The sequence below is a fragment of the Rhinichthys klamathensis genome, unplaced genomic scaffold (assembly GCF_029890125.1).
Source record: "Rhinichthys klamathensis goyatoka isolate OS25496 unplaced genomic scaffold, OSU_Roscu_1.1 h1tg000019l_1, whole genome shotgun sequence".
NCBI lineage: Eukaryota > Metazoa > Chordata > Actinopteri > Cypriniformes > Leuciscidae > Rhinichthys > Rhinichthys klamathensis.
In genome coordinates this window covers 227,113-252,558 of record NW_026606570.1, presented here as the reverse complement: position 1 = coordinate 252,558, position 25,446 = coordinate 227,113, and the positions used below count along the sequence as shown (strand labels likewise).

Here is a 25,446-nt window from a genome sequence, read left to right as displayed (position 1 = left end):
GGCTACTAACATTTAAATTAATAATTTTATACCATGCACTTACTGTGTATACATGTTTTACATTGTACAAAAAAATACCTGCATGTAATTACAGCTGTAATTCATTTCTGTAATCTATAATTACACTGTTGACCCTTTCCTCACAACTTAAAAAAACCCTTAAACATATAACTAAACTTCTTCCTAACCTTTACCCATACCCCACCTCAATACCAGCAAGTGTTGTGCAATACAACATGAACGCAATACATTGTGCCTAACAATTATATATATATTTAATGTAAGTGCATAGTTAAATACATTCTATTAACTATCAACTATTCTATTAATCGATCTTGCCTCCTAGTTGTCATTAATGGAGCATTCAGTGTGTGAACTTTATCATACGGAATGACTCATTTTTGTCACAGTGTAGGCAAGGAAAGTGGAGTAGTAGAGGATCTTAATTGCAGCAGCTTTAGTTTAATTACAAAAACTAAGGCTAAGGCAATCCAGAAGGCAGGGATCAATGTAACAGCTTCACTAAATAAAAGACGATGCCAGAATGTGAGTAGAACTAAACTGAGGGCTTGAATGCACAGGACAAAAATGGGTGCACAAAGCAATCAATAACCATGACAACAAACAAGGACATAAACACTAACCTAGGAAACAGAAAATAAGCGGGAAAATCAAAGCCACTGGAAGGCAAGCCTGCAACTTTTAGCCAAAAAAGCGTAAAAATGGTATTTAGAAAATGTCACGACAGGTAGGACTTATTTACAACATTACCACCACCAGCAAATGTGTAGTAGTATTTAATAATTGGCATTGTGTAATATTGAGTTGTCACGGGTTGTTACATGCAAACAGACGAAGATAAAGAATAAAGTTCCAATAAGAAGTTTAAAGCTGCAGTCCGTAGCTTTTCCTCTTTGTCGCCATCTCTCTGTTCGAAATCTGTAACTGCAGTGATTCGCGGAATTATCATCTTTACGTGGGTAGTAAATCGGCATGAAACAGCGCGGATGAACACAGTGTTTTGAGGCGAGTGGTGCTGTAAGTCACCTCGCTGTGTGGATACTGTCATACAGAATCACAGATTCACTTTTTGAAAGTTTGACCAACATAAGAATTTTCATAAGAAAATGTCTTCTGAACAAGTAAGTAACATCCATTTTTGTTCTGACCAACTAAGGGGGAAAAAAGCATTCGACATGATAAGCTTCGTTAGATTTAATCAACAAGATTTACAGCAACCGTGCAAATTATAGCCTACTTTGTTCTCAAATTGTTCATGTTAACAACATCACATCAGCATTGCGTGACTAATGTTAAATTTAATGTGTTTTATGGTTACCTGTGTTGTGTAGTTCAGAATTCATATTCTCCATAATAGCAAAACGAGAAAGGCACAACAAAGGAAACTCCATAACTGTGTGAATTAAGAAAACGTACTGTTACACGATTGAACTATTGAAATGTCTTAACTTACTTATTCAGCAGGAAAAAGCCGTCTCTTCTTCCGTTTTGAACCCCTTCAAAACGTGTTCACGCACTTTTCAAAAGCCCCGACGATGTTTAAATCCTTGTGTTCGCATGAGACGGTTTCTTTCTCTTTCTCTAGCCACCTTAAATCCGAAGTACGAAGTCTTGGGTTTTATAACTGCTGAATCTCCAGTTGACACTGATGATTGTTGTTTGGATCTTTCTGGATGCCATAAGTTTAATTATGTAAAGTGCTGCGAGAAAAGCCTATACATCTAAACATCTCGTCACGCGCAGTATAGCCGGCTAGCCGAAACTCCTTCTTTATGTGTACGGGTGTGACGTAATGACGCAAAGACATGCTCGAATTTCCCGCGGAAACCCACCAGTACCACTGGAATTAAAATCATTATTACAAGCTAACCGTTTTGAATCTAGCTATGGCAAGCAGATAGTTTTGACCACTGGCAGAATAAGTTTTTTTTAATATAATTATTTTGGATTATTTTTAACTTAAAAAAGCTACGGACTGCAGCTTTAATGAGAATAATACAAATAGCAGGCAGGCAGGCATCATGTAACACTAAATGCAACGGTAACCGGACAAACACTGAGTGAACAAGAGAAACTTAAATACACATAGTGATTAACCAAAAGACGAACAGCTGTGATGATAGAGTTAGTGTCCATAGTAACAGATGAGTGGTGGGGAAATCAAACAAAGGAACACACGTGACTAGAGAATAGCCTACGAACTAAAAGTCCTTAAAAACTAAACAAACTCAACATAACTGTGATATGAGTGATATTGTATATTGTCTAAAGAAAATTGTTTCCTTTCTTTGGTTTTAAGATTTTACCAATTATAATAAGACTTGAATGACTGTGACTGCCATGTACACTATGATGCTGAATAGTGAATTTAATGAATACAGAGAAAATTAATAATTTAATTATACATATTGTATTATATTGTTTTTTAATGAAAAAATAAATTAAATAATGATGTGTACTCTCTATGGCTTCCAGGTTTCAACAAATGAATTAGACTGGAATCGGAATGATTTATGACTGCTGTGTATGTCTGAGATTGATATTACGCTTTTTAATGAATGAAGGTAAACAAAATATAAAGATTTTAATAAATAAAGGTATTCTTTCTATGGCTTCCAGATTTCAACAATTAAATTACAAATACTTTTAGTGAGTAGTATCAATGCTGTGTATGTACAATAAAGCTGTTTTTAAATGAATAGATTTAAATCTAATCTTAAATGTGGTTTAATGCGCACTGTAGTGATCAGCTAATAGCTAATAGAGCAATTTGCACTCTTTTCACCGCTCAGTAAAGCACATTCCACAAACATTGCAGTCCTACTGTACGATATGACACTAAATATAGAATATTATTCACAAGACGAACGCGCTAATCCACCAGAAACTGTGTAACGTAAACTGTAACTAACGCTGGCCACTGATGTCACTGCAATTATATGATAGGCTGAGGTGCTTCACGAGATCCAAGTTAACTGTTACCCTTTTTCCAATGGTAAGAGCCACAGACCCTCTCATCTCCCAATAATAAGACAATCTCTGGTAAAATGGCGAAAGAAAGCAGGAACAGAACACACGCAAACAAGGAAATGCAAAGTAAAAGTCCATAAATCAGAACATAAACCTGAGAAATTTCTTACATTGTCAAATATTCCTCCATTGACACCGATACTTAAAGTTAAATATGAAAAGACAGTGACTTTGTATGTAGTGTCAAGCTGTCAGTGTCATAATGCAGAGAAGAATAGAGGTGGGTGGCAACATTTTATATCACAACATGAGTAATTTTATAGCTCACATCTGACTCTATTTATTTGACTGAATGGACACAATCCAAAAGATACAATTATTAATAACAGATAACTCTGGCATCAGTAGAGATACACCTTCACATCATGTAACACCTAAAATTAGAAATCAGAACAGTAATACACTGCAAGTATTACTAGATGAAACATGCACAAAGACAAAATGAGAAATTTTGAAGTACGTACTTTCAATGCAATTACAATTAAAAGGGGCCGAAGCCTTCAAGCTTTAAAAAAAACACACCATAAAAGTTCAGAAGAAACACAATAGCTTAGTGTGAAAAACAGACTGGAATATAAGTTGTTAAATGTGTAATTCATTTTTTGAATCAGCTGATTAGGTTCACAAAACCAGTCTGATTGATTAGTTCACCGACTCAATGAGCTGGAAGTGAAGATTATCAGTGAATAATGACATAAATTTTAGTCTGTTCTTCAGACTAAGCTATTGAATGCCTTGAATACAATACAAGTCAAGAAAAGAAAGAAAGTCAATTGGGTTTGACTTGAAGGTGAGTAAATGATGACAGAAATTACATATTTGGGTGAACCTTCCCTTTTTGTAAATTGTGTTGACTGAGTTTTTATCACGTGTCTGGCATCAGTAAAAACATTTGGCAAAATCTTCAGCGACTTATTGTGTCAGGAATTGAATATTTTCCTACAGGTCAGATCACATTATGTTCTTTTTATTATGTTCTTTTTATGACTCTTAGCTATTTTACTGTTTTTTCCCCCCCCATCTCTCTAGTCTGTGTTCATTGTAACGTACCGGGAGCCAGACAGCCCTGAGTATACCGCTTTTCGCAAAGAACTCCACAAGAGAGCAATGCAGGACTTTAATATAAAATTGGAACCCTCAATGGTGAGTTGCTCATAAACAAGATCAGGTATTGGCACATATGCAGAGCCATCTGTCACATCAGATTTAATCAGAACATGTGTACAGACTACATAGTTCTTTTTTGGCCTACTATCACTGTCTTGAAAATATTGAACATTCTGTTCAGCTCTATAGGCTTTCAGGAGCTAAACTGTGTTTCCTTTTACCACAAGATCAGATATGACACTTAAAAGCACTTGAATCATAAGTTTGGCTTCCTCATGTCAGTCCCATTTTCCTGAATCAGCTGTACCCTTTGACAAAAGTAGGAAACAACTCCCCGAAACCCTAGATCCACATGTAGCTGCCAAATGAAAACATTCATGAAATTAATTATTTAAGACTTTGAGTACTGGTACATACTAAAATGGATTGCAATTATGAGAAAGTTATGAATCAAACTTCTGCTTACAATAATTATACTAATTACCATCCAGTCTATCATGCATTGTAAAGATGTTTACAGTGGCTCCAAAATGTTTTTTGAACTCTAATGCTACACTCAAAACTATTGGAAAAGGTAAATTATTCCGTTTACCATGGGACTCAGTTGACCCCTAATGCAGGGAAAATTGTGTCAATTGAAACATGCATTGGACACATCATCTTTCTATGTTTCAGATGCTTTCTTTTTATAAAAAGCTGATATGAGCCATCTTGAAATTAGGTCTGCCAAATTAATAATTAATTCAATTACATTTTTCATCAATGGACAGCCTGCTAGTTTTTCCTCACCTCATTTCTCCTTCCCTAGAGGACAACTGGCAGATCTTATGTCTGTACAGAATGACATGTAGTTTTAGATTTCTTGATGTTTCCCTGAATTAAAGCTCTGTTTTGCCTTTCCTCAGATGGATTTTATTGCCGGCTGTTTCCATGATGGTTTTGTGCTATATGCAAAAGCCCTCAGTGAAGCGTTAGCAGACGGCGTGTCTCAGAACGATGGAATCAACATAACTGCGAGAATGCGAAACCGCAGGATCTGGGGTGTGTTGAGTGGTCTTGGTTTACAAATGCAAAGATATATGTTTGATAAAATCTTTCTCAATATGATCCTATGATGTTTTGACATTCATTTCAACAGGATGGTCACAGATAACAACATTTAGGCCCTTCACAGTTTGAGGATGTGATGACAAGTATCTGTTTTTTAGCGGCAGTGTCAAGCTGGAGTGTTTTGGCAACTTTGCTCGGATTCTTTTTAAAGTGAGCGGAGGGCTTGTAAGAGCTCTTCTGAGGTCGATGTTGGTAAACTCTCAGCCTCTCTTGCAGGGAGTGTAGAGGTCAGAGTCCTTGATTTAAAGCATGTCCCAACTAGCTTGTGAATGGAAAATCTGTTTCTAATACACAACCCATCTGCTGAGCCCTCTCCCTGAAGGAAACTACACACACTGTTTCAAACACGTACAGGAACCAGACAGAATATTGAATGCACTGCAAAAAGTATTTTTCTTAATCAGTATTTTTGTCTTATTTTCAGTAAAATTATTTAAACATACTGAAAACAAGATCAATTTAGAGAGAACTCTGCACATTATGTAACTAAAATGAAGGAATTTATTAGTACAACCTTGCCATGATGTAACTAAACAGAGGGAACAAATTCAGAAAACAATATCTTTTTTTTCTTCTGAAGGTCATGTATGGGGCCCAAAACACGCAATTCAAGATATATTCTAGTCTCTCATGATTCTGCCTCTCAACTTAATTGATCTTGTTTTCAGAACTTTTAAATGTTTAATTTATTTTGTCTGTATTTTTTCTATGTACATTTCTGAAATGCACTTTCTGTAAAGCTGCTTTGAAACAATATGTATTGTGAAAAGCGCTATACAAATAAATTTGAATTGAATTGAAATTGAATTAATTTGCTCAGTTCTAATACATAACCTGAGCTATGATAGCGCCTCCTCTCTCAATAATATTTTTTTTCTATGTGTCTTAAAAATTATTGTTGGCTTACAAAGAAAAACCAATATCTGATCTTTTTATTCTGCAACACTCAGATAAAAATGTTTATTTGATCCCTGGGCTTGTGTTTGTTCATCACAGGGGTGACTGGCCTTGTAAGCACAGATCGGATTAATGCCAGATACACAGACTTCAGACTTTGGGGAATGACTAACCTAAAAACTGGGCAATACGCAGTAAGTAGAATTACCACAAATTCAGCCACCTTATAAATACAGAAATAAGAAATACTAACACAGTTTTGAGAAAGTTTTTGGCATCACCAAATTTTCAAAAGTCCTTAAAAAGTGCTTTATTTTTTTTTTTTACCGTAGCAATATAGTTTACCAATGGAATCCAAAGGTCTGCTGCTGCCACATAAGAGTTTCAGAACCCCTGCGTGTGAGCAATAGTAACTGTGATGTCTGCCTTAGCAAACAAAGAAATAACATAATGAAGGATGTAGCTTTCCTGCGGAATGTTTCCATAGTGAAAATCTTTTTGATAGACATGGTGACAATAAATAACAATGGTTAAAGAGTCGAGCATATGTAGAACAACAGTCTAATTTAACCCACATGCCACATGCTCCATAATTACAGCAAATGCGGCTGTGGTTGGACGGCTCGATATACCAAATAATGTGTTGCTTAAAAATCAAATCCTTTACTAGCCCTTCTGTCCTAATCGAAAGCATGTGTTCATGAGCTTGTAAGCGATGTGTTCATTTTTCAGTTTGACTTGTTCATTCATAAATGTACCGGGAGTCTTGTTTAATTTAGAGAGGCCTATCACAACAAAAAAGAAAAGAAAAGAAGTGAAATAAATGGTTATTTAGCTGGTAATAAAGTGATTGAGTTATACAGTGCATTGTTGCCATAGTTGCCTTATTTCACCAATATATTCAGACTTTCTTTTCATCTGGTTAGAGAGTAGACAGTGTTGCATGTACACACACAGTGAATCATGTGCAGAAAAACATCATCATCTCATATATTCTAATACATATTTTCCATCAGAGATCATAGACTTAAAAAAAAAAAAAAGTCTTGTTGGTAGGCCATTGTGTGTATCTTTCTTTTAATATGTTGTTTTCTTATCTGAAATGTTTTTCAGCTCACTGTAAATAAAATATGTTTATGAATATTTCTTGTTACACAGACTGTTGGTCACTACAATGGGACCAGTAAAGAAGTCTTGTGGTCCCCAACAGAGAGGATTCAGTGGCCAAAGGGTTCCCCACCTCTGGACTACCCACCGTGTGGATTCTCACCATGCAAGGAAGGTAGGGACCTTTTTAGTGAAATCTGACTACTTACAAAAAGGAACAGGCCACGATTTTGCCAATTGTATATTACTGTAAGGTGATTACTTATTCAGTTTTAATCAGCTGAATCAAGGTTCTTTTCAGTTTGGTTTTATTTTTGACTGACTAAAATGTGTCATCTGTGAATGTTCTATATTGTGTACTTTTCAGTGTTTAGCAGAAGTGCAAGCACTGTAAACCTCCAGACTTATTGTAGATTGCATCACAAAACTCTTTCGCTATTTGCACAATTATTAATTTTTTCACCCCCCCAAAAATGATGTTTTGGCTTAACAAAAACAATTAACGCAACAACTTTCATCATTTGTTTTTTGAGTTATAAGAACTTCTAATAAAATTACGTTTCACCAACAAACTACATTGAGTTATAGGAACTTAATAATTTGTAGCATGAACACAGTCATATTTATAAGTTGATTAGTCAAAAAAAATTAAGTCGTTCCAACTAATTGAGTTGTAGCCCTGGAATCAATAAATCTTACCTATTTCAGTTAAAAATACACAGCTATCATAGCACATGTTAAATGTAACTTATTTAGCATGTGAATTAAATGAACAAGTAAGATATTACTACTCACTGGCATTAGCTCAGTCATTGCTTATTGAATCAATGTAGTATTTACCTTCATGTAGTCTGCTCTTCAGCACAATCAACAATACAGAAAGTCTTTTAAATGTCAAACATAGCAGCATTAAACACTAACAGGTCTTTCCCTTCACTAAAAACAAATAAATGAACACTTAATTTCAACATTTATTCTCCTTATCCAGTCATATGCAAAGCATGCTGGGAACTAGATATTCTCTGCCCAATAATAAATAAAAAAAATCAAATTCAAGACATTTCATTAAGGAAACTGCAACTTAATTTTTAAACAAAAATCAATTAACACCGAAATTTGAGTTAAAATTACACACAATATTAAGTTGATGTAATGATCAACATTATTATGTCAACAGAAATCAACAAAATAATTTTTGCAACTTAAAATGTTTAATTAAGTCAATATATTAGAATATAACTTGCAGCCTTGAATTTATATAATCTGTGGTAACGGGTCCCATGAATTAATTTTTTGAGTGTTGAAAAAAGATGTTTGCGTACCTTTTCTATTCATAGTAGCTGCAGTGATTCATTCATCAAAAGGTGGAGAAGAGTGGTAAAACTTGGCATATATCCAGATGCACAATGTCGATGAGCTCACTTTTCAGCATTTCAAAAGTCTGATTAAGGTGCCTAGATGGCAGTGGTGGAGTGAGGCTGTGCAGTCCCAGTAAAATAAAGCCTGATAGATTTAATCTGCTGCATCCTCCACAACCTGGCACTCAGAACAGACCTGCAAGATCAGGAATTGCGCTGTGCAAGCTTCGTTCAACATAGATTTTTTTTGCTGTTAAGTGATTTGCATAATTTATTTAGTGAATCAAGCGCTTAATTGCTGGCAGTTTGTGCAAATAAATGCTATCAGCGGGCCCGATTCATTCATTTTGAAGTCTCCCTCAGTGTACCCAAAATGTCAGTTACTGAGTTTAGTTTTGTATAATTGTTTTACTTTCCCAGATCATCTTCCTGTCCTTGGAATAGTGGCAGTTGGGTCTGGACTGGCCCTCATCATTTTCGGAATCTCCAGTTTTCTTATCTACAGGTACATTCTTTTTTTTACTACAAGCTTTGCAGTAATAGTTTTCGTTTTCAGATTAATGACAACACTTGGAATACCCTAGAGAGGTGTTATTTAAGGGTTCACAGAAAGAGGACATGCTGGAACTTGCAGCTGTTTCTTTTTTCAGAGGATTTACGGGAAAAGCTTCTATAGGTGCCAGAGTGGAATTTACATGATTGTTGCCAGAGGAACAGCTCAGCAGTTGTTTGAGTGAAAACTGGAAAGTATGTCTGTTTCCGAGACAAATGCAGAGAGTCTAAATATTTCACTGCTTGTTACACTTGGTCAGCTGATATTTTCAACAAATTTTAGGCTGTGATGTTTACCTCATTGCGTCAATTATGACTAGACCCAGACGGAATCTGTGGACGTTGCATTTTTAAAGCTGATTTTGGGAGCATTTTTAAAGCAAATCCGGGGAATTGTATGGAATTGATTTAAAACGTGTGAAACAGTGCTGAGAGTTCTATAATCTTTTCAGTATCTTAAAGCATAATAAAATTAGGCATTTTTTTCTGAACTAACACATGAAATAGAAAGGATGTGATGATACAAGATAAAATATGAATTTTATGAAAATAATAACAATATTTATAATAAATAATAGGGATCCATGTTATATCACTACCATATCTGTTATCAACTAATATTGAATCTATTATTTTTCAGCCATAACTGTAATATCGGTGTTGACCTAAACAATAATAATAGTAATAAACTAGAACAGAAAACATATTCAACACAAACTTGTGTGATAAAATTGCAACTGGAATCTTTTTTTTTTTTTTTAAATTTAAAAAATGTATTGTATAGGCCTTATATAATTTGACTTCTTTAAAATCTGCAGTATATAATGTTAAGGGTTGGATAATGTATAGACAGGGACAAATAAATAGAGCAGGATAAATAGAAAGTAGTGGACTATGGTTTGTGCATTATGAATATTGTTATAGGTCTACAAATTTGAATTTAAATCAAGGCAAACATGATGTTTCAAGCAGAAAAGTGTTGTTCTTTAAGTAATGCTCCTCAAGTGTTTGCTCATGTTTGCATGCATGTGTCTGCACTGATATCAGGCAGATCAAATATTTTTTTGTGAAGTCAGGAGTTAATAAGCAATGAAGCACACGAGACAGCACATATATACTTTTCCAAAATTGTTTTTCCCAGTTTACTTGACTCAGTCTACAAATTTAGTGTTTCCTTTTTTTAATAAAATCATAGAGTATACTACTGAATAGTCTGGAACGACATCTTGTGGAAAAGGGAATTGTAGAAGTTGACTCATGGGTTATATAAATGGGCTCAATTCCAGCATAGTCAACACTTTGCGACAAATATTGATGTTAGCTCCTCATGGCTACTAGAATAAATATTGCAGTTGCAGCAGAGGTAGACTTATTCTTGGACTTGTCATTCACTTGGTTTAAAAAAATTACTCTAAAATGGAAATGATGCATAAGAATACCCACTCAGACATACAGTACACACTCATACACATTTCACACAACAGAAACGAAAAGGATCAAGTAACAAGAATATAAGCTGATCAACATTATTCTGATTATTGAGCTTTTCAACTAGAGCAAGAAGAACTGTTATGCTGCTGCTCTTTTCAATTGTCCACTTGATTCTTTAAAAAGAAACATCATAGATGTTAACCTTACATTAACACATTTGGCAGAGTATTTTATGAGAAGTAACATACATTGCATACAAATTGTATTTGCATGTGTTTTTTCTGGGAATCAAAGTCATGACCTTGACATTTCTACCATGTTTATCATTTGAGCTCTAAGATTGAACTATAAGATTTTATTATTATTATTAATGAAACTGAATAATTGTGGTGCTACAGTAGTTAGTTACTGTTGGCAAGGCTATGGATATAAATGAGAATGTAACATTTAAAAGGAACACCTCCATGCTGTAGCAATGCAGCAGACACAAGGGGATCCATTCGCAGCATTCATTAGAGTAGTCAAACAGGCAGGGATCAACAACAGCAAACAGGGCAACGGAGACAAGGCAGAGACAAACCAGATTACAAACAAAGGGTCAAGGCAGGCAGAGAGAATCAGAGTCCAGTAAACAGTCCAGGGTCAGGGCAGGCAGAGAAGGGTCAGCAACGATAAACAATCCACAGGTCAAACACGGGAATCAAACACGGGAATCAAACACGGGAATCAAACACGGGAATCAAACACGGGAATCAAACACGGGAATCAAACACGGGAATCAAACACGGGAATCAAACACGGGAATCAAACACGGGAATCAAACACGGGACGATAACCCTTAAAAATGATGGCCGGGGCAGATCAAGACTTCGCAGAGAAGTGGTGTGTGGAAGTGGCTTTTATGTGTATGTAATCAGTGCAGTGCAGGTGTATGGTGTTTGGTGTAATCAGTCCAGGGAGGTGTATGATGGGAAATGTGGTCCAAGTTAACCCAGGAAGTGCGTGACTAATCGTGACACATGCTGTGCAAATAAGAGAAACCATTGATGTTTTTTTTTTTACATGGAAAACATGACCAAATAGTGTAGAGTATTGCAATGAATAGGATTTATTGCTTTAGCCTGAAAATATATTTTTAACATATTTGTTCTATTAATTATAATGAGTAATTATTATAACCACAGGGTGCTATATAGCTTATATGCTATACACTTTTATATATTAGAATAATATAAAACAAATCTTGAATATTTGTTTTAAATGTGAATTGTTTTATTTAAAAGTAGACATTTCAAGCTTTCTTAAGACGTATGTTTCATGTTTGTGCGATAAGTATTTGCCGAGTTTCAGTTCATTATTCAGACGTCTTTCAGAAAGTTTCTCGCGGAGAAAGCGACACCCTGTTTATTTTCTTTATTTTACAAAACCACAAGGATTTGTTGTTATTGTGAGTGTACACAAATAAAAGAAGACCCTTTATAGTTTATAATTATGTATAATGTCTTATATGTATGGAGTATTTTAGATTGTTTACGCTATCATGAGGATAAAAAACACCGGCGGGTTCTTCGGGCTCAGAGGGTTAATTGTATGAAATTGTATGATTTCAGATGAATTAAGATGTAGCATATAAGTGAGATGGACTACTTTTGTGGTGCTTTTTGTCATTTTTGGAGTTTGACAGCCCTTAGTTCTCATCACTGTCAAAAAAAGCAGCGTGCACTTTCTGCTAAATGTCTCCTTTTGTGTTCCACAGAAGAAGAAAAAAACCTCCGGATTTTGAACATCATGAATTTTTATGGAGAAACTAACCTTTTAAGTGAAAAACTGCCACATATACACTTGCAGTGAGTGACGTTGGTCGGAAAACAACTTCAATGTGAAAGTGTAATAATAATAAGAGCTTCCACATCATATATGGAGCAACGCCAGCTAGCTTTCAAAATAGAAGTATCCAGTTTGGGTCCATTTTCCTATTCTTTATTTGTATGGTTTATTCAGGATATTTCTACTGCTGTGCTGTAAACTCCTTGCCACTCAATCAAACAGTTTCCAATCTACGATGTTCCCTTCAGGCAACGCTTCATAGAAATTCAACATTTTAGAACAAGGATTTTCCCTTTGGCAAAAAGCTGAGCATACATTTTTGAACCTGTCTCTTTAATTCGAAGACCCTGCCGAGGTTTTTTCCACTCCTCTACCTCCAAAAATCTGGTCTACAAAAACAAATAAAGGTGCTTGTTTTGGGGCTTACCAGGGTGGCTCTAAAATCGAGTAAAACCCTGTTGAAATGCAGACTCTGCAGTAGTTACATTCTGCCATCTGGAAATGTTTTACACCTTTTAGATTGTAGTGGAATGTGTGGGGGTTGCTTTATTTTCTCGTACTTTGTTTTGAGTGCTCTGAAACGTAATTACGCTTCTCTTCATTGATATCCTCCTTTCGCAACTCTCAGACCACATCAGTGAAACATTCAGAGATTGATTTGTAATAAAAAAAAGCAATCTTTGCTGTGAATAGGAGCTGTTGAGAAATAGCAGGTCCTCAGAGAGTTCCTCCAGATGTGTTGATTCACTTGGAAGTTGCCCATGTATGTATCCACATGGCTGGCTGGACTGCTTGGTTTACTTGCGTTTAAAAATAATATGTTGGAAAGGGCACAACATCAGTGACCCTAAGATTGGCTCACATTTTATCGCCCAATCAAACTTCAACTCAGCCTCCTGCAAAAATTGTTTCCACCTTAGTTTGGTGGTGATGAACCTTTAGTCTAAGGCTGGGCATACACTGTGCGATTTTCTTTCAATTTTGAGCCAAATTCTGACTCGTGCGACTCTTTTTTGAGTCGGGCCGATTTTCAGCTTTGTTGCGCGTCGTTTGCCGTGCAGTGTTCATGCAGTGTACCAGCAATCGGATGGTCGGAAGAATTTCTGGAATGTCAGAAATTTTGGCATGTACATAGGCACCTCTTTTATTAATTTACTTGATCATTCATTTACTTGTTTCACTTTTCACTTTATTTACTAATTGATTTGATATTTACTTCATTTTGTTATCACAGGGAAATGTGGACCATTGTCCATCATTTGACAATTGGCGATAAAGAAAAATGTCACGTCACAATATTGAACATTTTTGAAGAAAATGGTGAAAAAGGTGAAGAAGTCTCAAACCTCAATTTTGAGTAAATTATTTACCATACAGAAAGTTAAAGTAAAAACTGACGAGCTTTCGATGCATATTCTCTCAGAGACAACGAGAGATAAGTTTACTTCAACATATGCTGATAATGGTCAATGGTGTATACATGTCTTCATTTTTCTTTTTTTATATTTCTTTTGTTGCCTATAGGCCTATACGTAGTGAAATTTTCACTACGTACGTATTTTCTGCTCTTAATTTTCAGTAATTTTAATTTTCAGTAATTTTAAGCAACCCGGCACGGGGGTTTATTGCTTATATTTCACACATATAGTGTAAGCAGTCAAGCCGCACTCGACGATCGGATCGTAGTGTGAGCACATCAATTTTGAGCTTTGGCTTTACATCGCATGCGATCTACTGGTGTATAACCTTCAGAAATCGCAGTGTATGCCCGCCTTAAGGGTTATTTGGACTAATTTCCAAAACATTTTTGTGGTGCTAACAAAGGCACATATCACTCTTGCTATACTTTTTCAAAACCCTTAACCCAAAGTATTAAACATTAGCCAATCAGTCGTCCTGCACTGTTTATGATATACAGACAAGAATACCTCAAATCCAGCAGTTTATAATAAAACACAAAAAATCCCATAGATATTAAGGGAATGACTTGAACCACATCTAGAGACCATAATATCATAGAGACCTGAGAGTGGGATTGTTTGGATGCGACAATAAGCAACCATCAAGAAAACTCTAGCAACTTCAACCATAGCACCACATAATAACACCAAAAACACTCAAAACACCTTTGCACCCACATAACAACACACTGGAAAATGTAAGCATTTACTATTGCCAAAAAAATTTTTTGTTGCACTTCTTAAATGCGATCTGCTCTTTTCTAGGAAACTGAAGTTGGAGAAGGAGTTAGCTGGGATGCTTTGGAGGATACGGTGGGAGGAACTGAAGTTTGAAAGTCCCAACAAATATCACAAACGTGCGGGCAGCCGTCTCACTCTTTCACAGGTACAAGCACTCGCTGATATTTTCATATCTTGGATATAAAGCTGCATTAAACTGATGTGTTTTCCAGTTGGCCACCTTTAAGTCAGATCTAAAATTCATTTTTAAAAGTACAAGGATCAAATCTATATTTTAAAGATGAAATGTCTTTGTGTTTCTGTTTTTGTATAAACAACGTAGAATAAAAGAGGTTTCCTCCTGTTTCAGTCCATATGGTTTTAATTTATCTCATAAAAATGCCTTTTTGGACTTGGCTGTAATTCCTGGCACTGTTTTTCAATGTCCATTTAAAACTGCATTCCTGGGGAATTACAATGATGGCTTAGTCAGTTAACTGGTCACAAAAGGTAGCTTGATTTTGTTAAACTGAGTTCTCTTTCTCTGTAAATTAGAGAAAATACAAATTCATTATAAGCTCAGAGGTTTGCTCCTATTTACAAATCTGGGTCTGTTCAAATGCTAAAATAGTTTGAAATGGGTACAAGACCCACCTTGTCAGATTTCCAATAAAGTTATAAAAGATAAATGCAAATAGGAAGAAAGAAGGAAGAAAATAACACAGAAATTATCAGAATCATTATAGTTTATACATTCTTGACTAATGTCTAGTTGTCTCGTTTGTTGAAGGTTTTACAGTAGCAAACTCATAACAATACAGACCCTAACCCTAACAAGCTCCAATCTCACCATCTGGTAATCTAATCAAACCATCTCCTGTATCATGATGGGGACATTCCATAGACACAATGATTTTTATACTGTACAAACTGTATATTCTACGATATTTCCTAAACCTACCATACCCCTTAACCTAGCCAAAACCTTCTGCATTTTTACATTTTCAACAAAACATCATTCTATATGATTTATAAGCTGTTTTCCCCATGGGGACCAAAAAAAAGGATTTCAGATATTGCCACCGTTGTGTGGACATTTTGCCCCCACAACGTAGGGAATGCCTGACCCCCCCCCCCCACACACACACACATACAGTGGATTTATTAGGGGGTTTGACCTCATACTTGGAACATACGTTTTAAAGCCCAATGCATTTTCCAGTCGTATACAGTATTACACATTTTGGAATCCCTTTCCAATATGTTCCACAACATTGGACTGCATGTATGATTCATTCTACTCCCCAGATGTTATTTAAATGAAGCTTTTAATGCTTTTATTCTCATACAATAATTTCTAATTCTTAAATGTTCAAGACATGTTTCTTTTTTATTCTGATTATTAATAATTGGTTTTGCCACTTTGACTCAGTCAAGGCTAGTTTCATTAGCCTTTGGAAAAAATCAGATATCAGATATGTCTTGTATCTTTTAGTCAGCTAACAATATAGTGGGGTCCAAAAGTGTCACATTAATTTCCTGGAATTAAAAAAAACAAAAAAACAACAACCTGGAAGTTAACATTTAAATTAAATTTTGATGTAAAATGACAGAAAATATTTAATCAAATTTCTGGGATAGCAAATTGTGACTGATTATGTGAGCTGCAAAGGTAAATTTAAATGAAACTTTTCACTCAAATTGCTAATCTGATTATATAATTTGTAACAAACAATTTTGTATCAAATTTAAGTAATAGAAATGGTTGTCTCAGACTTTTGGACCCCACAATATGCATTTTTTTTTTCTTCTAACGTGCACACTGAAACTGCTATGTCTTGAATGGTTGTTAGTGTTGTATTTTCTCTGTGTTTCCTTTCCAGAGAGGTTCCAGCTATGGCTCCTTGATAACAGCTCATGGAAAATATCAGCTATTTGCAAAAACAGGCTATTTTAAGGTGTGGATGAGTTCTTCTGACATCCTCCCTCAGCTGCACACCCACACACATGCGTATTCACTGGAGAAATTGAGAGTGGGTGCACTACCAGCTCAATGTGTTGCTTTAAGATCACACTTTAATGCAGCTTTGCAGCTCCTTATGTCGACCCACAATGCTATCTGTGCTACACCACGATAATTGGATCACATATCTAAAAAATGCCAATAACGTAAGCTGGAGGGAAAAGATTTTGCAGTATGCAAGTATTTTTTGACCTTGGATGCATGTAAACCTATAGTCTCAGCCTCGGACGTCACGCCCACAAACAGATGGCTGATGTCTTGTGCATATGGCACACAAAATTGGAAACACTTCAGGAGTTTTAAAGTCTTCGTCTGATTGGTTGAATCCAACAGGTTTTCTGGGATATGTGTGTCGTCTTCTTTAATGGTGGAAACAAACCCGCGGTGATGCCAAACCCCCTCATGGAAGAAAACGGTGCTTTATTCGCAAATGTTTTATGCGATATTCCAACTTTGCAAAGTTGCGAATGGAAACATAGCTACTGAGTGCTTATCAGGATAAACTAAATGCTGGATTTTCAAAAGTATGTGAAGTATGTGGCATAGACTCTTTAAAATAGGTCCAAGAGTTTACCATGCCAGTCTGTTATTGTAAGGACATCGACATTACCTTTTCACTCCCCCAAACATGATGCTAAACAAAACGAACTGTGATTGGTTGCTTTACATGTCAGTCAGACGGCTTCTTGCCAGTCCTTGGCCGATGAAAGCTGCTATGGGGTCCAGACCTACTGTCTTGAGTCTGAAGATTTGGGTATATGAGACAAATTGTCTCACAAAACAAAATTAGGGACATTTAAAATAGCATAATAGGAGCACTTTAATGTACAGTCTTGCATTTGTACTCAAGAGTGTGATAGAGTTTCAAGCTATTAAACGGATGACCTATTATTCCTGTAGCTATAAATGTTGCCTTTAAGTAACTTGCACAGCAAGATTCTCTCTAAACTGTTGTTCGGGCATGATGTGACGGACAATTAAGAATCAAATCACTGAGCATCTGAAATTAGTGAGGGTGCTCTAGTAAAGGGCAGATATAATGCGTAAGCAACAGCTCTACCATAACAAGAATAGCAATGTACAGTGAGACATTTAAGATTATTTTACAAATAATTACAATGGAATACCAAAAACTTATTGATTTTGACTATTTTTCTTTTACTTAATTAGTCTGCATTTACATTGCACATATCTTGCCATGCCATGTTTTTGTTCCGTGCTATAGTTATCACAATGTCAATTATAATTTCGAGAGTGAATCCTGCATTTCATATGAGAAATTTTGCAGCATGTAACTAGCCGTCGGTCCTCTTAGCAGCATGAAAAACAAAACTTTAATTAAGTGGATTATATAGCTGCTACCATTATAATCACTAAAAATATGTCACTCAGTTCATCGCAATCTCACAAAGTTCTGTTATAATCAATAAAGTTGTCTACACGGCACAATGAATCTCTTACTTAAATCGTGTCTACACTTTGTTTGTTAATGAGAGGATTCGCAAGTGTGTAGAGCTCAGAAGTGGGTAAAAACTCTGGCGTTTTGAGCAGTGAGTATATTCTGACTAAATTAAACTCCATTGATTGGCCATTACGTTCAAGAGATCAACAAACATGACTGTGATTGGCTACATTTCTCACTACTGCAAAAACATGTTGTAAATAGAAACATTTGAGGTTCTCCAGAGTCCAAACACAAAAACACACTGGAGCGTTTGCCAAATCTGTTTCGCCAATATATTATTACAGTCAGTGATGGGAATAACGGCGTTATAAATAAACGGCGTTACTAACGGCGTTATCTTTTTCAGTAACGAGTAATCAAACGAATTACTGTTTCCCCCGTTACAACGCAGTTACCGTTACTGACAAAAAAAATGTGGCGTTACTATAATTGAACTCACTGAAGCGGCTTTCATCCGAGTAGGCTCTCTCTCCGCCATAAAGTTTTTTTCTCTGGTGTGTGTGTGTGTGTTTATGAGGCGCCGGAGAGGACAAAAGCGAAGCGATTGGCGCGAGCGCGCTCAATGCGCGAGAGAGACCGAATGTGTCCGAGAGCGCGCCCAACAGTTGCGCAAGAGAGACTACGGGTGTCCGAGCATTATATAGTTTGTTTATAAATAAATGACACATATCTGGAACGTTAATTAATTTACATGGTTATACAAATACAATCTAAAAAATTACCGTCAGGTAACGTTCTGTTTAGGTTATAAAATAAACCCGAAAATAACCAGGCAACATTCACAGAAAACATCTTTGTTTGACCGGTTGTAAACACGTGCGGCAAACATGTCTAGAATTTGGTTTAAATAATCTCTGATGATGACGTTCGCTATAGGTTATAAAAATAAACCCCCAAAATATTATATTTTAGTATTATTATTTTTTTTTTTTTGGTAAATTGTTTAGTATTATATTGAGAGAGCACTTGTTAAACTGTTTACTTTTGTTAGGAAGAAAATACTCAGGCTACAGTATGTCTACTAGTTGTGAAGTTGTGTAACAGTTTTATCATTTTAATATGCACAAAGAGTATGTATATTTTTTTATTATTATTTATTCATTTTTGGTACATTTCTTAAGAAGCATAATTTATTTTTAAACTTATTTGTTGGCCAGTTGGGGTCTGTGCGATATTAAGTAAACCATCTATAATGTTTTATTGTTCTACTATAGTAATGCTAATATTTAGAATAATATATTGAATTTAATAGTCGTCTCTCACATTGTCCCACAGCAACATTAAAATAGAATAAATTATTATTATAAAACATTGAACACTAATCTACTCTATTAAGTGTCCATTTCATTAATTTAACATATTTAATACTGGGGGCATCCAAATTATTTGACATAGGCCTATTTGATTTTTTTTTTTTTTTAAGTAACGCAATAGTTACTTTCTCTGGTAATTAGTTACTTTTATAATGATGTAACTCAGTTACTAACTCAGTTACTATTTGTGAGAAGTAACTAGTAACTATAACTAATTACTTTTTTTAAGTAACATGCTCAACACTGATTACAGTATCAACTGAGGGTGCTCTCGCTTTCGTTTGAAGGTGCTTATATTTAAATTTGACTTTGTGTTTTTTTTTTTTTGTCAAACATTTTTTAAACAAAAAGTAAGTAAGGTCATTATAGCATATTTTTATTGTCTGCTTGTTTGGAGTGTGTCTGTGATGCCTTAAACCCAAATATATTTAGGTCTAGGTAGGCAGCCCACTAGTTTTTGGACACAGCCCATATCTAAAGCAAAGAGAAATATATTTGGGTCACTCACCAAGAACTCTTAGAGGACTTCTCTGAAAGCTTTAATCACAAGAAAATGTAATGCATGTAATTTGAATAAACAAAGAAGTCACTGTCACCTCTTTGTCCCACAGTGTAAGCTGAAAAGGACACTAAGGCATCAAATGTCCACTGAGCCAACTGAATATTTCTGCTGTCACCGTGGCCAGGACAAAGCGAATGTTCTTTCATATATCAGGAGACTTAGAGTAATAGAGTTCTCAGTTTCTTTGACTCAGATGATTCTACTAAAATGCAGAAATAAATCAATTATGTAATTACTTAAATTACTTTAATAAAACTTAATTTTGACTCATGAGCTTTGAAAAAGCACATCTGATCAATACAATTTTCTGAGATGTTAATTTATCCAGCTAAATGACTCGAGGAAGATAAAAATGAAATCAATTTCCCACCATGACAGCTCCAGTCTGCCATTCAGTGGCGGCTCAATAGATCTGATCCTTTTAACACTTGTTTCATTTCACAACAGGGAAACCTGGTGGCTATCAAACATGTGAACAAGAAGAGGATTGAGCTCACCAGACAAGTGCTGTTTGAACTAAAGCATGTAAGAGAATGCATTTAATCACAAGAGAGAGGTTTTGTATTTCTGTTAAATTTGTGTTTGCATCCATCCGTGTCTATATCTGGGAAGAGAAGACAAGGTATGCATGTTATGTGTGTGTGTTTAGACCATAGTTTATGACCCCACTGGACAGCCTTGCTGCCCATATAAACACACATAAACATGCATTCTTTGGTGGGGGGCTGGGAAGCCAATATGAGGCTGTAGACACTGAGGTCGGGGGGCAGACGGTGTGGCTGGATTTTTACAAGGTGTTTTGGAAAGGAAATGCTGACTTCAGACAGAACATTGTCATGAAATAGATGTTAAAGAAATTAAGAGGAAGAAGGTGACGTTAGGGTGATATTTATCTGTATATATATTTTCTTTTTCCCCTTTAAAGTATCACCGCTACACTAATACACATTAGATGTCTTTGGCCATCACTTCATGTTTTCACTTTCAAGCGTTTTAAGATGCCATATGTCAAGTTAAAAGATAAAAGATGTCATTCATCAGCTGGATAAAATCGTTCTGAAAGTGATTCCAACGTTTCTCTGTGCCGTTATTGTTATAGTATGAACTCTGCTATTCTTTTATATTGAGAACGAAATTTAGAACTATATCTTTATTGTTATCTTTATAGTTATCATCCTTGGTGTGAACGGACCTTAAAGGTTCTCTAAGCGATCCTGGGTGACGTCACTTCATGTTGACGTTCGAACTATTGTCAAACAAAACGGAGGCTAGCTAGACCCTCCCTCCTCCTCATCCGCACACTAACCCCCCAAACCACACCCCCAAACCCTTCTTGTCGGTCATTGGCTGGAACAGTTTGTTATGTTTTGGGGAGCGGGTCGCTGCAGTTTGTTTTTGGTGCTGTTTGTGAAGCATGGGCTGTCTACAGAGATCGCGTTTCTTTACAGTGTGTTCAGGGGACAGGCAGCCAGCGGATAGTGAGGAGATGTTTGCTGTATGTGACAAAAAATGTTTTGGCCTAAAAAACACATGACATCGCTTAGAGCACCTTTAAGAACTGTTCTGTTTCTGAATGCAAGAGCAAGCTTCATGTAAACACCCCTCCAAGATAAATATCCAGTCGGAGTAGGATTTAAAAATGTATTTATATTAATAGAAGTAAAAAAAAATTTAATTGTCTAATTTAGACTTATTTTCGGATGAACCACAAAGCATCATGAACCTAATCATGGTTGAAATTGCTCAAAGCGTTAGTTCACCCAAAAATGAAAATTCTGTCATTAATTACTCACCCTAATGTCATTCCAAACGTTGCAACACAAATGAAGATCTTTTTAATTAAATCTGAGAGCTTTCTGTCCCTCCATTGACAGCCTACGCAACTACCACTTTCAAGCCCTAGTAAGGTAGTAAAGACATCATTGAAGTAATCCATGTGACACTAATGGTTTAACCTCAAATTTATGAAGCGATGCGAGTGCTTTGTTTGCGCAAAAAAACACAATTTACCACTTTATATACAAAATATTAATCTCCAACGTGCGTCACGAGAGCACCACGATGCATCCATGTTGTGTTAACGCGAGAGCAGACGTTTTTATGTTTTGTTGCGTTTTTTTTGCGTCGCTTCATAAAATTGAGGTTAAACCACAGAGCCACTTGGATTACTTCAATCATGTCGGTAACACTTTACTTGAAGGGGTGTGCATAAGACTGACATGACACCTTCATAATCATGACATGTCATGTCATGAATATGAAGGAGGGTTTATGCATATTTATGACAACTGCCATTAAGTGTCATTCGCTCAATATTTTTAATGCAAATATGACATTGTTTGAGATGTCTTTGTTATGACACCTTGACATAAACCAATACATCATAACCTGTTAGTATCTTTGTCATGACAACTTGATATTACTAAGACAACACAACCTGTCATAAATATGTCATAAACATGACATAGCAGATTAATTATCAAACATAAGAAACCACTTAGCTTTATGGGTTAACATTACATTAAACTGTCAGGTGGTTGGGTTGGTTTTGACATTGGCTGTCATGAGGCCATTGTAACATTTTAATGACAAATTCAATTTGTACCACTGTAGTTGAGGTCAAGAAAAATATTCATGACACAGTTATAATGTCCTCATGACAGCCAATTTCAAAACAGTTTAATAGTAATGTTAACCCATAAAGCTAAGTGGTTTCTTAAGTTTGATAATTAGTCTGATATGTCATGTTTATGACATATTTATGACAGGCTGTGTTGTCTTAGTAATGTTAAGTTGTCATGACAAAGACACTGACAGGTTATGATGTATTGGTTTATGTCAAGGTGTCATAACAAAGACATCTCAAACAATGTCATATTTGCATTAAAAATGTCACAATTGAGCGAACCCTACCCCAGACCTAAACCTACCCGCGTCATCTTACTGACGCTAAAGGTAAAGCGTCAGTTAGATGACGCCCTAGGATCGTCATCTAACTGACGTTAAAGGGTACCCTAAAACGTCGGATGTTGACGTATGGTCAAAAGCGTCTGTCATATGACGTCTTGGGATGAGACTGTGTTAATGACACTTAATGACAGTTGTCATAAACATGCATAAAACCTCCTTCATATTCATGACATGTGTCATGTCATGATTATGAAGGTGTCATGTCAGTCTTATGCACACCCCTTCAACTAAAGTTCTTCATTTGTGTTCCGAAAATGAACGAATGTCTTACTGGTTTGGAACGACATGAGCGTGAGTAATTAATGACAGGATTTTAGTTTTTGGGTGAACTAACCCTTTAAATTTCTTTTGTCACACTGGAAATGAAAGTTCATTGGAACTTTGAGTGCATTGCATATTGGAATACAGTACTTTGTACGCAGTACTCTGTAATAGTGCTCTGTTATTATACGCTGCACTATTTTGGTAAATGTCGTAGGTAATCTGTATTTTGTGCATACAAAAATTCACACGCTTTGCACAATGTACATAAAACAGAGACAGTAAGAAGGATATTGTAGTATGCTATTCCGGTCATATCCCAAATCTGTCTATCATCTGAGACCACCATGATTGAGGCTGAGCCTGAAAAACATGATGCAAGTCAAAGCTTCCCATAACAGTCTTATTTAAAGCCTAAGTTTATTTTGATGGCCGTATCCAAAGGAAAGCTGATGAGACTAGCTGACTTGTGGCCAATTCTAACCTGCTCAGCTTTGATAGGAAACATGAGAGGCTAAGTAAGACAGCAGTCTGAAACACCAGTCCTGCAGGCAGTGGCCCTAGGGGTCTGATTAGCTGCCGGGCCAGAGTCAAATGAAAGACCAAACAGATAGGGGGGAATCTTACCTTCTTTGTTCCCACTAACATTTGCCCTCACTGTTATGTAGGCCAAAGCTTATGCTAAGTAAAGTGTATAATGGCCTCATACAGATTTTGCCATTCACTATACCTCAATGACTTACGGTAAATTATTTGCCAAGCTGTCATAGACATGGTCTGAGTAAAAAAAAAAAACTGTTTGAGAAACTTTAGAGAAACAACTTTTTTTGGGTGTTTTTATATTATATTATATTATATTATATTATATTATATTATATTATATTATATTATATTATATTATATTATATTATATTATATTATATTATTATTTTGTTATTCAATTTTATTATTTTATTTTATTGGCCGATGCTTTATTAACTGTCAGCATCATAAAGGTTATAATTCAAAACGTTAATTCAAAACTTTGTTGTTATATAGATGAGAGATGTGCAGTTCAACCATTTGACGCGGTTTATTGGCGCTTGTATCGATCCACCAAATATCTGCATTGTGACAGAGTATTGCCCCAGAGGCAGTCTACAGGTAAACATGTTAACTAATAACATTATTGTTAACCATTTATTCATATTATTCTGTGTTCACAGGCAGTGTGAATGGTTTTTGATGTTAATGTTATAATGCATTTTCAGGGAAGTAGTTGGCAACTATACAGTAGTAACTAAGTCTCTATTACAATGTTGTTACTATTCCTTAATTTCCATGTTAATGACCTTGTTTGTTTATGTTTAATGATCATATTTGTGCATTTGAATCGTAAGCCTATAATTTGCTTGTACAAAAACAATGCCTGTGCATCTAGATGTTTCGCAGTGTTGAAGTCCAGTTTGTTCTTTCACAGGACATCCTTGAAAATGAGAGCATCAACCTGGACTGGATGTTCCGATACTCATTGATCAATGACATTGTGAAGGTTTGTGGGAAAATGGAAAATAAATATATAATATAAAAAAATAAAGGAACCCTATTTTATCACACATATTTTTAATATATTTGATTTTAGTTTAGTTTAGTGTAGTTTATTTATTCTTTAATTCTGGTATTAAAAACATCATAATTTAAAAACAACATAGAATACTTTAATACTTGCCATATTGTTATGGCTTTTGAAACCCAGTAAATACGGTGCACCTATTAAAATGTATAATTTATTGTTGAAAAGGCCAGACAGGAAACAGAATCATAAAACTGTGTTGGTTTGATTTTTTGCTTTTCTGAGAGGAGCCCCATTAGTAAAATAAAAAGGACTGGCATCAAAGATAGCATGACATTGTTTCTGGAAAACATGTATGAAAATAATGTCTCTCTAAATTCCCCCTCTATTAATGTAAACCAATCTTCTGTTTATTGTCAAAGGTACTTTAGAGCCCAGCCACATAAAAGCATTTGACTTTTGCTGGAAAATTGGCCTGCAATTACAACAGAGCAAACTGTCGCTTAAATTCACAAAACATATTTTTGCTTTTAAGACAGAAAATTGCTTTAAAAACATTGTTTTTAAAAGAGCACTTGCCTGTCAGAAAGAATTTAGTGGGCCAATTAACCTGGAGTTAATCATGATCCTGAGTATTAAATACAGTTGCTGTTTAATGGAAAAGACAATAACATTTTATC

At 35.6% G+C, this 25,446-nt stretch overlaps 1 protein-coding gene across 2 annotated transcripts in view; it reads left to right on the top strand.

The window, feature by feature from the left end:
* The window catches only part of npr2 (natriuretic peptide receptor 2), a 54,587-nt gene that overhangs the window by 10,674 nt on the left and 18,467 nt on the right, over positions 1-25,446 (top strand). The window contains exons 3-13 of one of the 2 annotated variants that reach the window (XM_056235779.1): positions 4,081-4,194; positions 5,064-5,199; positions 6,265-6,359; positions 7,324-7,447; positions 9,051-9,135; positions 14,666-14,786; positions 16,504-16,578; positions 20,033-20,146; positions 20,431-20,508; positions 24,253-24,357; positions 24,674-24,745. In XM_056235779.1, the coding sequence (XP_056091754.1) occupies positions 4,081-4,194; positions 5,064-5,199; positions 6,265-6,359; positions 7,324-7,447; positions 9,051-9,135; positions 14,666-14,786; positions 16,504-16,578; positions 20,033-20,146; positions 20,431-20,508; positions 24,253-24,357; positions 24,674-24,745 (1,119 nt within the window). The remainder of the gene's footprint in view (positions 1-4,080; positions 4,195-5,063; positions 5,200-6,264; positions 6,360-7,323; positions 7,448-9,050; positions 9,136-14,665; positions 14,787-16,503; positions 16,579-20,032; positions 20,147-20,430; positions 20,509-24,252; positions 24,358-24,673; positions 24,746-25,446) is intronic. The other variant, XM_056235786.1, reaches the window with a different exon arrangement.